Source organism: Solenopsis invicta, chromosome 1 (assembly GCF_016802725.1).
Source record: "Solenopsis invicta isolate M01_SB chromosome 1, UNIL_Sinv_3.0, whole genome shotgun sequence".
Taxonomy (NCBI): Eukaryota; Metazoa; Arthropoda; class Insecta; order Hymenoptera; family Formicidae; genus Solenopsis; species Solenopsis invicta.
In genome coordinates this window covers 2,212,503-2,226,087 of record NC_052664.1, presented here as the reverse complement: position 1 = coordinate 2,226,087, position 13,585 = coordinate 2,212,503, and the positions used below count along the sequence as shown (strand labels likewise).

Sequence of the window (13,585 nt, the reverse complement as noted above, 5' to 3'; positions counted from 1 at the left end):
TTATAGAGTACAGACATGTATTTGCACCGCAAATTAGGTACAAACGAGATACAAATGAATAGATTTATTATGCCGTCACTTAAAAGAGTGAAGAGTTGATAATCCTACATACAAGGTAATACAATACAACTGTAAAAAATTAACTCATTAAAACCCATGGTTAGATCAGCAAGATTAACCAAAAAATAACAATTGAAAATAGGAGATAAAAACTAGAGATAAAAAGCATTCCTGACATAAAAAACACATTGCAAAAATCAATGTTACAACTAATTGTTATAAACATATGAATAAAAATCGAATATAGAGGAAAACTGATTGCGCCAATCAATTTCATGGGAAAAGTTATTAAAGAAACATATATAATTCTTAAATTGTTTTTATCTTATTAAAAAATAATAATAAATAATAAAACTTGTAATTGCCTATAATCAAATCAGCAAAGTTAACTAAAAAAGTAACAATTGGAAAGAGGACAGGGACGTAAAAAAATTTCTAAAAAACGTGTTGCAAAAATCAATTATATAACTAATTGTTATAATCAAATTATTAGCATAATGATGCTTAAAACGCTGCGAGAATTATAAAATAAGAATGATTAAGAGTTATATATATTTTTTTAGTAATTAAAATTTTTCCTATAAAATTTATTAACTTAGTTTTCTTCTAATCAATCTTTAATAATTTATTTATAGCAATAGTTATCAAATTGTTTTTTAGAATGTACTTTATACATCAATAATGACTTTTTACGCTCCGATCCTATTGTTACTTTTTGGCTAGCCTTGCTGATCTGGCCGTAAATTTTAATAGGTTAATAGAACATTAGCAAGCAAGGGGATGTGCTCTCCTTCTCGCGCAGTTATTATGACCGAGTTAGTCGTCAAGGCTGGTCAATAACACTTGACTTTTCCCTAGGAACAGCCCTAACCTTTAATTGGAAGATAGCGTTTTTGCTTCCATGCCCAACAATAAAGGAAGCAGTCTCGAGAAATATTATGTATTCGAGGAGGGAATCGCACCCCAGTAATTCTCGGAACGATCGATCGAAGTTGGATTGACGTGTAATAAATGGACGTGAGGCGCGTCCCTTCGTTCCTCTGTGCATGGCTGCTTGATTCATTATAACATGTACAAAATATTTTCTTTCTTTAGCTTATTGCTCACACTCACCAGATATTGCGCGTAATGTTTATGTTTAACAAAGTTGGTGGAGCGTTTTTTCTTCTTGCTAGTGGTAGCGGCGACAGAAGTGGTGAGAGTATAGAGCTTGTCGCCGGATTTCTCCTTACGGGGCGTTGATAGATTCGACTTGTTTGCGGGCATTATTTGCTCACTTTGTTCCCGTTACTACGCTGTCAATTGGCAGTTTGCAACTATATCACGAGCCGTAACCGTCAATGACAATCACCGAGTACGAACTTAAGTAGTCGAGCGACGAGAAAACCATTGATAACACAACCGAACTCTCCTACTCCACTCTATATAGACTTCACGCAGGTGCACGTGTGCGTCACTGTGCGCGCTTATGATACATATTCGGCTATATTCGGTTATGTTCGGTCTAAAGTCACGCCTCCACGAGTTATCAGCGGGTCGCCAGGTCGTTTGAATATTATAACTGCGTTTCAAAATTGACGGCGTACTCTATATATATTATAAGCCCACAATAAATATTTATTTAATATTAAATAATCTTCCTAAAATATTATTTAATATTAATAAAAAATAGTTACATGACCACTCCTGATAATATTATACGAATATTGTATAAATATTATATTAAAAATAAATATTATTTATTACTCAATATTTTAAATTATCAAAAATGTTATAGCTTCTAAATTTAATAATTATAAAGTTTATGAATATTTTATATAATAATTCATATTAATTTTTGAACAAAAATAATATTCATAAAACATTATTATGATATTCTATATAAAACAGATATACATATAATATTAATACAATATTTCCTATATTATTAAAAAACATTTTCGGAATATTATTTTATTATTATTTTAATTTTTAATAATATTTGTAGTTTTTAACAACATTCTAAGAATAATGAAGCTCTTATAGCATTAGTACTAAAAATCTATAAGTAGTTATATTATATTCTTAAATGCACGTAATATTATTTTTATATTAAATAATATTCTTGAAATAATAATAAGAAATATGTCTCCTCCTGATAATATTATATATTATATTAAAAAATAATTAAGATTATTTAATATTTTAGTATCTTAATATTTTAAATTATCGGGAATATAACTTTTAAATTTAATAATTATGAAGTTTACGAATATTTTATGTATAATAACCTTGTAAACCAACACATAACTGTTACATAACTGAGGGAGCACATGAAAAGAACAATGTTATATATCACTATTATGTGGATGAGATATTATATAAATTTAAGAGCATTCTATAAAAACAAAATTATATTTCTTTGTTACGTATATAACTCATAACATATAATGTAAAAATGTAATTTTTTAAAATATATATAAACGATGAAAAAATTTTTTTCTTAATATTTTGCTAAAAGATATGCTTATGTTAGGAGAATTAAACATTTTTTGTGACTCTCCATGTTGGTTTAATTATGTTATAATTACATATGCATCTATGTATTGATAGTGTTTTTTGATAAATACTGTCGGTACTGAAAATCTGTAGTTTATATATAGATTTTTAGTACACAGAAAAAAAAGTATGTGGTATTTATGACTATAATTGCATAGTTGGAAAATTATAGATAAGAAAACTATTTTTATAGTTATTATCACTATATTGGTAATACGAACAACCTTATATGTATAGTTGTGTCAACTGTGAAAATATTTTACTATAAATTATGATAATCGCAACTATTAATATAATAAAATATCAAGATATGTATGAAAATTAAAATAACTTTTTTTATATTGTTAACGCAACTACAATTGCAGTGAATATAATTATTTTCTTAACTATGCAATTATAGTCACAAATATCACATACTTTTTTCTCTGTGTAATAGTACACAAAACCGTCACTAGATAACTGCTATGGCTTTCCATTTCTCGTAAGAAAGGAATCACATAAATAGCATAAAAGACGGAGCTTAATGAGATTTTTCGCTGATGAGAATATCGGTGTTATTATAATAACATAATTTTTCATATGAATTCACTTGAAAATAAAATCAAGTTGAAGATGTTTTGATTTACTAATGATTAAAACTAACCTTTTTAAACTTCCAATATTGAAATTATATAAATATAAAATTGAATTATGGTATAATTGCAACCATTCTCTTCTCTCAATGTATTGACAGTGTATATCGGAATATAATTTACATACTGCAAACACCGAATGAAAGAGCAGCAAAGAGAACTTACTTTGATGTAACATATACCTAATAAAGAAACCGATAGAAAGTGCCAGAAATCTGATTCAAAACAATAGAATTCTATCGTTTTAAATCAAGTTTTGGGCACTTTCTATTGTTTTCTATCAGTTTTTTTATCAGGGATATGTTTTAAAGACAAATATGTTACATCACAGTATTAGCACGATTATATTATACATATAGATACAACATTTAAAGTATTCTGCTATGTATCTGAATTAGATCAGAAACGTAATTTTGTTGCTGACATTCAATAGTAAATGTAACGTATATGTATGTTACTTGCTATATAACTCGTTACCTTATGATACCTACTGTTATGTATTTAAGATGTATATGTTATATTACTGTGTTTGATGGGAATTAATTTTTTACTACAATAATATTAGTAGAACATTTTTATAATATTTCACAGATTTTGAAATATACGAGGTGTGTTCAAAAAGTATCGCGAATTTTGAATTTTCGCGGGTTACGTATATTCGAATTTCGATCTTTTTGTGGCGTTATGTTGGTACTCATGTCTCTCACTTATGCCGACAAGCTCGGCCATTTTGAATGTTCACTTAATTGTTGACAGCTGCTTTGCTTGCACGTGTTTTGGATCGTCTTCGATTTTTACCTATTCAAAAAAATGGATCAAAGAACCTGTATCAAATTTTGTGTGAAAAACGAAATTAAGTGCGCGGATGCATTCCGAATGTTGACTGTGGCATACGGAGAAGCTACCTTGGACCGAAGCAACGTTTATCGGTGGTACAAAATGTTCTCAGAAGGCCGAGAAGATGTGAACGACGAAGAGCGTGCCGGACGCCCGAGCACTTCAACAACAGACGAAAAAATTAATGAAGTGGAGAAAATGGTAATTGGCCAATCGTCGAATCACCGTTAGAGAAGTTGCTGAGGACCTAAACATATCGATTGGCTCGTGCCATTCGATTTTTATCAATGATTTGGGCATGAGACGGGTCGCCGCGAAATTCGTACCAAAATTGCTCAATTGCGACCAAAAACAGCATCGCATGAACATTGCTAATGAGATGTTGGACTCTGTCCGCGACGACCCAAATTTGCTCCAGAGGGTCATAACTGGTGACGAATCGTGGGTTTATGGTTATGACGTGGAAACCAAAGCTCAATCATCTCAATGGAAGCTGCCGCACGAACCAAGACCGAAAAAAGCGCGCCAAGTTCGGTCGAATGTGAAAGTTTTGCTGACAGTTTTCTTCGATTGCAGGGGCGTGGTGCATCATGAGTTCTTGCCACAGGGTAGAACGGTCAATAAGGAATATTACCTGCAAGTTATGCGCAATTTGCGCGAAGCAATCCGCCAGAAACGCCCGGATTTGTGGAAGAACAAAAATTGGCTTTTGCACCACGATAACGCCCCTGCTCACACATCGTTGCTTGTGCGCGACTTTTTGGACAAAAACAACACACTAATGATGCCGCAGCCATCGTATTCCCCAGATCTGGCCTCCTGTGACTTTTTCTTGTTCCCTAAACTGAAGAGGCCCATGAAAGGACGACGTTACGCTACGCTTGACGAGATAAAGACGGTATCGAAGGAGGAGCTGAACAAGATAAAAAAAAATGATTTTTTGAAGTGCTTCGAAGATTGGAAAAACCGTTGGCACAAGTGTATAATATCTCATGGGGATTACTTTGAAGGGGACAAAATAGATATTCATGAATAAATAAATAATTTTTGAAAAAACACAAAATTCGCGATACTTTTTGAACACACCTCGTATACTATTATATAAAAATGAACGTACAACATATTAATACAATATTCCCATAATATTAAAATAATATTAAAAATTTTAAATAATATTCTTAAAATATTATCTTAATTTTTAATAATATTTGTATAATATTACAGGAATATTGTAGCGTTTACAGGAAATGCGTTCACGCACATTATACTGCTTTATTAATCATTATAAAAAAAATAGTTTAGGACTTTTCGACTCATCGTCACCCATACTGCACAGAAAATTCCAGCAACGTTGCAATGTTGCAGATTGCAATGCAATATTACGAAGATATTGCAGAAACAGAAATTAACAATATGCCTGCAACATTGCATGGCATACGCCAGTAATATTCCGGAAACATTGCAATATCATAATTTTTTAATAAATAGCAATAAAGAGCCAAAGCAGAATATTTGCGTATAATAATATAGTAATTTAACTCATCCATAATTATTCATCCCCATTTAGCAAACTAAGGTCGGGCGATGTTATTAAATTTTCCGCTGAATCTCTACATTCCCTAAGAGTACAACGTTTATACTGATATTTATATATCGACTGTAAATCGACTCATCCAAGTCAGGCTTTTAAAGTTAACTGCAAATCGACTTTGCATAGACGTTTACAGACATCCTTCAAATGTTGACTCTAAAACGTCTAGAAAAAGGCATGCGGTTCCGTGGTGCTGTCTGTATCATAGTATTGTTAAGAAACAAATATTTATATCAATAGATGAAATAGGTTTATATATGAAGAAACCTCGATCTACAGCCCAATGAACAAAACAATATTTTTTAATTGCTTTTTTAATAAAAATTTTTTCATATTTAATTTAATTATTGTATTATATTGATATATATTTTCTAATTGCATTTTTATTTAAATAAATAACAGAAAAGTTATTTCAAATGCTATTCTGCATTTGCGAAATTAGTAAAAGAAACTATAATTTTATATTTGTTTATATAAATACTGTGCTTTAATTATACGTATTTCATTTTTTCGATAATGTATATTGACTTGATCTACCAGTTATATATACATATATCAGCATAAAGTGTTCACAGGTCACCATAAGAGATTGATTTGCAGCGATCACAGAGGTCAAGAAACATTCACCGGAGTCGCAACTTGGATAGGTGACCGCTTGGAAATTTCCGAAAAAAGATTTCTAAAACTTTTTTTGCGAAAAATGTTTTTTAAAATGTTACAAAAGTATTAATTGTTTTGTTCATTGGAATTATGTGCTGTAATAATATTTATGTAAATATTTTAGAAAAGTTTATAACATTGCAATATTGCTGGGATGTTTCAATGCAATATTTCAAAAGGCGGACATCTATATAAATGTTGCTGCAATCTTCCAGCAATGTTACAACAATATTTTGCAATCAATATGCATTATTACAATGTTTCAATGAAATCATTCTGCAATGTTCCTGCAATCTCTCTACGCTGTATGGAAAAAGTTGAAAGTCAATACTTAATGACGGAAAGCAGTAAAACTTGGAGGTTGACACCAAATCATTTAAAAGAGGGTTTACCCTGAAAGTTTTTGATTCAACACCAAAAATTTAGAGTTAACGCCCAAATTTTGAGGCGGATCCCAATAGCGCACATCCCGATAGCACACAAACCACTCACAATGGCAGATACCTAGAGATTTTCCGTAGGTTGGGTTAGATAAGTCAAGATGATTGGTTGGTGGGCTATCGGGATGTGCGCTATCGAAACCCTCCCGTGCGCATCGGAACCCTCCCCAAATTTTGAGGTAGACACCGAATTTGGTATCTACCCTAAAAATTTGAGAGTCAACCACCAAATTTTTTATGTTAACATCCAACTTTTGTGGACAATTCTCAAAGTTTGGGGATTTTTTTGTGAGGGCTGTATTATAAAATTTGATATATTTGTTATATTCTTTTAATTACTCATTTACTAGCTTATCTTTCTACGTCATTCTATTGTTTAAAAATAACGAGTGTATAATATATAATAAAATTGTTATTGGCTAATAAACTCTGAATATAACATAAATGTAACGTTATATAATATATATATGAGTTATATATGTATACATATATGTTATGTAACGCTATATTGATGTTACATTCGGTGTTTGCTGAATAAAAAACATTAATTTTTTTACTACACCCTAGTAGCACAGTACATTGGCTTTACATTGGTTAACATTGGTGAAACGTTGGTTATGTTGGGAGTACATTGGCCAATATTTCCTAATGAAGAGCCAATATTGGTCATAGAATTAATTGCATATGTACTCGTAATATTGCTCGCCAATTAATATACAATATTGCACTTACATTGGAAGTGCATTGGCCAAGATTTGTCAATCTAAAGCAAATATTGTTTTTTAAAAAAACGGTAATGTGCTGCCAATGTTACGAGTCAATAATTGTACAATATTGCATTTACATTGGAAGTGCATTGGCCAAGATTTGCCAATCAAAAGCTAATATTGTTTTTTAAAGAAACGGTAATATGCTGCAAATATTACGAGTCAATAATTGTACAATATTGCATTTATATTGGAAGTGCATTATTGATCAAGATTTCCTAATCTAAAGCGAATATTGTCTATAAAAGAAAAATTAATGTGCTGCCGATGGACGGGATCCGATAACGCACAGTGCGATAGCCAATCAACCAATCATTTTGACTTATCTAACTCAACCAACGGAAAAACTCTAGGCATTGGCTGCTGTGAGTGGTGGTGTGCTATCGATCCCGTGCGCTATCGGGATCCGCCCGCTGCCGATGTTACGAGTCAATAATTGTATTGTAAATATTATCAATAAATGAAATAGGTCCATAAATGAAAAAAACCTCAATCTACATCCCAATGAGCAAGCAATATTTTTCAATTATTAAAAAAAAATTTTTTTTTATAAAAGTTTTTTATATTTAATTTAATTATTGTATTATATTGACATATATTTTTTAATTGCATTCTTACTCAAACAAATAACAGAAAAGTTATTCCAGATACTATTCCGTATTTGTGAAATTAGTAAAAAAACTATAATTTTATATTTTTATATATAAATAATGTGCTTTAATTATACATATTCCATTTTTTCGATAACGTATATTGACCTGATCTATTAGTTATATACACGTATCAGCACAAAGTGTTCACAGGTCATAACAAGGGATCAGTTTGCAGCGATCACACAGGTCAAGCAACGTTCACCGGACTCTTGACTTGGATTAGTGATCGCTTGGGTCCGAAAACAAATTCGACTAAAATTGGTTAAATAAGATAAAGTGTCAACCTTCTAATATTGGACCAATGTTGAAAACCCAATGCACAACCAATATATAATATCGTATTTATTTTTTTTTTCAATATTGGTTAAATAAGGGTCGATATCATACTTTGCAATATTGGACCAATATTGAAAATCAATTCATATCCAATAGATAATATTAGGTTTACATGATTTTTCAATATTGAACCAATATTGCAACTCCAATATTGGTTAAATAAGAGTCGATATCATACTCTGCAATATTGGACCAATATTGAAAATCAATTCACACCCAATATAAAATATTTGGTTTACATTATTTCCCAATATTAAACCAATATTTTGTGCTACTAGGGATCCTATTCGAAACTTTTACCAGGGATACGAAACAAAAACTGTTATAGCATAATTTGATAGAAGACACTCTAATAAATAGAAATTAATTTAAATGGATTAAAAATTTGTAACATATTTTAATTTATCCCACACAGCACATTTTATCAAAAGAATGTTTCAAAAATGTCTTTTGAACGTCCCATGGATAACTCTAGGATATTTGTGCTATGTAAAATTTGAATATCTATATTTTGGATTAAAGAATATTAATTATGTCATTTCAATACTATGTCATAAATTAAATAGACTTGCGAAAACTTTTCTCGGATTGCAAGAATAAGAATCACATTATTTTAAAAGGGGAAAGTTATGTAATCGGCCGAAATAAGCTGATTTTCATACAGTTTTTTTTTTGCGGCACAAGACTTTTAATGAACTGTACATAACTTTTTTCACATATTTCTTATAATTCGTAGATGTTGAAAAAAATTTTTTAAACCAAATTAGTTCAAATATAGTGACGTAATGAATTTTTAGCATGGTGGACAAAATAATTTTGCTATCTTATCCACAATACCATGAAAAAAATCTCACATATTTGGTTATCATTTTACTTAAGAACAATTACTTGTTAGATTTTATTTTTTCTATGATTCTCTTTAGATTGAAATACCTTTTTTACGAGAACGACACCGATGAAAACTTAAAGCGAAAAGATTATTCACCATTCCTTATATCAATTCGGTATCGGAGAAATTGTTGTCTTTCTCACATAAGTATGACTGCAACGTGGCGTTCACAATCCCCCATAAACTAAACAAATTTATAACTACGAGGAAAGATCATATCGATCATTTGTCCTGTAACAATGTAGTTTATAAAATCAATTGTAAGGATTGTGACTCATCTTATGTGGGACAGACAAAACAACAATTAAAAACGAGATTCACAGAATAAAAAGCATGTTAAGAAGGCCAGCTCCCCTTCTGTTATCTCCACCCTTACGGAAATGGACTATTGTAACTATTAGTAAAGCTATTAATAAAACTATTGGATTATTCGTCATAGTTTTTTCGCGGATTATTGGGACGAACTATTGAAAAATTATTTGAGCCCAATAGTCACTATGATTTATATAGTCATATAAAATATGTATTGATAAATCAATAATTAAACATAATAAATTATAGTTTCCAAAAAAATATTTCTTCTTTTTCGTTTAAGGATTAAATAAAGATTAAATTTGAATTAAACATTTATGTACAAGATTTAATAACAATACAAATTGTTTTACATGTAAAAATATAAAATTTTATGTGGAACAGCGAACCACATACACACCACACTTGAAAAAAAAACAAGAGCGAAATTCGTCTCGAGGTTACAATTGGTTCACAAAAATTTCACTAAAGTGCAATTTAGAAAGACGGTCACGGTGGCGCCTAAATAATGCCTGTGGCCGCACTCGACTCACGAGAAAATACCCCGCAGCATAGCCACCTAGTGGAAGCCGCGCAAGCCGCGAAGGCGCGAAACTTTTGGCGTCGCCAAAAAGTTTTGAGACCATAGACATAGTACAAAATCTATGTTTGAAACTCAAAATCAAAGCAAATCGCTCGATTTTTGAGAGCACCGTAATATGTTTTTACATGTAAAATAACTATTAATAATTGAATGTCTTGGATTTTAACCGTATTCGGTATTTCTGAAATGATTTATAAATGTTTTTCATTTCATAAAAAATATACGTTTTCAATAAACCTTTAATTAGATATACCGAATGTGTATAAAATACGTTTATTATTCGTTTAAATATTGCTGCAATAAAAACGTATAAATATAATTTACGCTTAAACTTTTATTAACATATTTAAAAAGTATATCATACCGGGACATTAAATCCTATTTTTGATATGTTATGTAAAGGGACAACTTTTACAAATCATAAACGTATTTAAGAAACGTTTAATTAGTATACAATAGTATTTTATAGTATTTTTATACGTGTTATAAACGTAAATACATTTGTGGCATTTTATAAACCATTTTTTAACGTATAAAATACGTTCCGTATTATATATACGTAATAAGAACGATTATTGTAAACGTATATTGCACTAACGTATAAAAATCGTTTTACCTATATACATATCTGCCACATACCTATACCTATACCTATACCTATACCTATACCTATACCTGTTTTATACCATACTTGCGTTTAATAAACGTATAAAGTAATCCAGTTCTTATTGGGTTTATTATGAATAGTCGACTAATAATCATTTACATATTAACTATTAAAAGTAATTTGCTGGTGATTATTCCAAATAAATGATTATGAAATCAATAATCATTCCATAAAAAAACTATTGGGAAATGATTATTGCAAATAATCTCATTATGGAATCAATAATCACTCATTCAAAAACTATTGGGAAATGATTATTGCGAATAATCCAATCATTAGATGCTACATAATCACTATTAGAGAATGAATAATCACTATTGTAAGTCAATAGTGATTATTGGCTTTCCAATAATTTATTTCCGTAAGGGCATACATTGTATGGGAAATAATCATGATTTTGATTGGGAGAATGTTAAAATTTTAGGCAAAAAACCTTTGTACGTAAAAAGATCTATATCTGAAATGTTATTTATTAAGAAATAACAAAACGGACTTAACAAACAAAGCGATACCGAACTCCTCTCAAAGGCATATCTTTCCATTCTCAAACGTATTTCCCCCTCTTAGAGTCTGCATCCCTTCCTTCTCCTATCCTTATCTAGCCGTTTCGACAATTCTCTCTCATGTGTTCCCTGATATTCGTCTCTAAGTATTCTGTGCTGGTAACATCCTTCCTCAAGTGTCTGTGATATAATTTTTGGAACTTTTAGGTTTGTTAATGTTTTGTTAATTTTTTTACTTCTTTACAATTTTATAATTATTGACTTGTACAGCTTACTTTATTATCTTTTTAATTTATCACGTTTTATTTTATTTTATTTGTTTGTTACGTCCTTCTTTACTTTTTAAATTTTTGATTTATTGCTCATATTATTACTCTTTTTAATTGAAAAAATTTTTTTGTAGTCTTATTGTGACCGGTTGCATTTTCCTTAACTTGCAGTCTGTATTGTTATCAACTGTTCCAAGAATTCTATTTTTTTGGCAAGTTCCACAAAGCCACCACGGAATGAAGCGTCTCATTTTAATAAGCGGATAACAGAGTTTTTTGACTTCTAATTTTTGATATATTTTTACACATATGTTCTTTTAGTAATATCTTAACTGCGGAATTTGTAACACAAGTTTATTGTTTATAGATTATTTTGTATTTTACTGAGGATGATCAATAATTAAAAGGTCGAAACGTTTGAATCTCGTAAACATGTCTTGTTTTGTTTCTGGCGTATAACAACCTGCGTGGATCGTCAGCTTTCTATTATTCTCTTTTATTTTGTATTAATTTAACATTTATTGAACATTAATTTAATATTTATTTAATATTTATGTTATTTTTTTTAAATAAACCTTTTTTAAACATTTATTTAATATTGTTTAAGTATTTATTTTTCATGGAGCATTTAATTGAAAAAAATGATTTTAGTAAGCATTTTTTAAATGTTTATTTAATATTTATTTAATGTTTATTTAATATTAATCTTTTTACTTATTTTTCATCTCTATAAAATTGTTTATTTATTATTAATTTAATATTTAAGCTTTTTATTTTTTAATTATTATTGATTTTAAAATTTGTTTAAAAAATGTTTCAATAACATCTATAAAAATCAGTAAAATATTAACTTAATTATATATAAATAATTAAAATTTATATAAATAATATACTTTAATTATATATATTTTGTCTTTTTGATAACATATTGTTCCCATACAGCACAGAGAGATTGCAGGAACATTGCAGAATGATTTCATTAAAACATTGTAATATTGCATTTTGCTTGCGAAACATTGCTGCAATATTAAGATGTTCGCTTTTTGAAATATTGCATTGAAACATTCCATTTTTTCAAAATATTTACATAAATATTATTACACCACATAATTCCAATAAACAAAACAATATTTGTGTAACATTTTAAAAAACATTTTTTGCAAAAAAAAGTTTTGAAAATATTTTTTCGGAAATTTCCAAGAGGTCACCCATCCAAGTCGCGACTTTAGTGAACGTTGCTTGACTTCCATGATCGCTGCGAACTGATCCCTCATGATGACCTGTAAACACTTTTATGCTGACATGTGTATATATAACTGGCGGTATATATAACTCCCAAACAAATATAAATTTATAATTAAAAACAAACTTATAATTTCTTTTTACTAATTTTGCAAATGCAGAATAGCATCTGGAATAACTTTTCTGTTATTTGTTTAAATAAGATGCAATTAGAAAATATATATTAATATAATACAATAATTAAATTAAATATGAAAAAATTTTTATTAAAGAAACAGTTAAAAAATATTGTTTGTTCATTGGGCTATAGATCGAGGTTTCTTCATATATGAACCTATTTCATCTATTGATATAAATATTTATGTTTCTTAACAATACTCTATGATGCACACAGCACCACATGCTTTGGGACTGCATGCTTTTTTCTAGACGTTTTAGAGTCAACATTTAAAGGATGTTTGTAGACGTTTATGTAAAGTCGATTTGCAGTCAACTTTGAAAGCCTGATTTGGATGAGTCAACTTGCAGTCGATATATGGACGGTTGTACTGTTAGGAAATGCAGAGATTCTGCGGAAAATTTACCCAAGCAGAACAGGGAGTCATC

The 13,585-nt window shown here is 29.7% G+C and overlaps 1 protein-coding gene across 6 annotated transcripts in view; it reads right to left on the bottom strand.

Annotated features, from left to right (window-relative positions):
* The window catches only part of LOC105200057, a 233,621-nt gene extending 232,088 nt beyond the window's left edge, over positions 1-1,533 (bottom strand). For 5 of the 6 annotated variants that reach the window (XM_039447361.1, XM_026139306.2, XM_039447400.1 and 2 more), the window contains exon 1: positions 1,174-1,533. In XM_039447361.1, the coding sequence (XP_039303295.1) occupies positions 1,174-1,326 (153 nt within the window). In that variant the 5' untranslated portion in view covers positions 1,327-1,533. The remainder of the gene's footprint in view (positions 1-1,173) is intronic. The other variant, XM_039447364.1, reaches the window with a different exon arrangement.
* Positions 1,534-13,585: the final 12,052 nt, after the last annotated feature.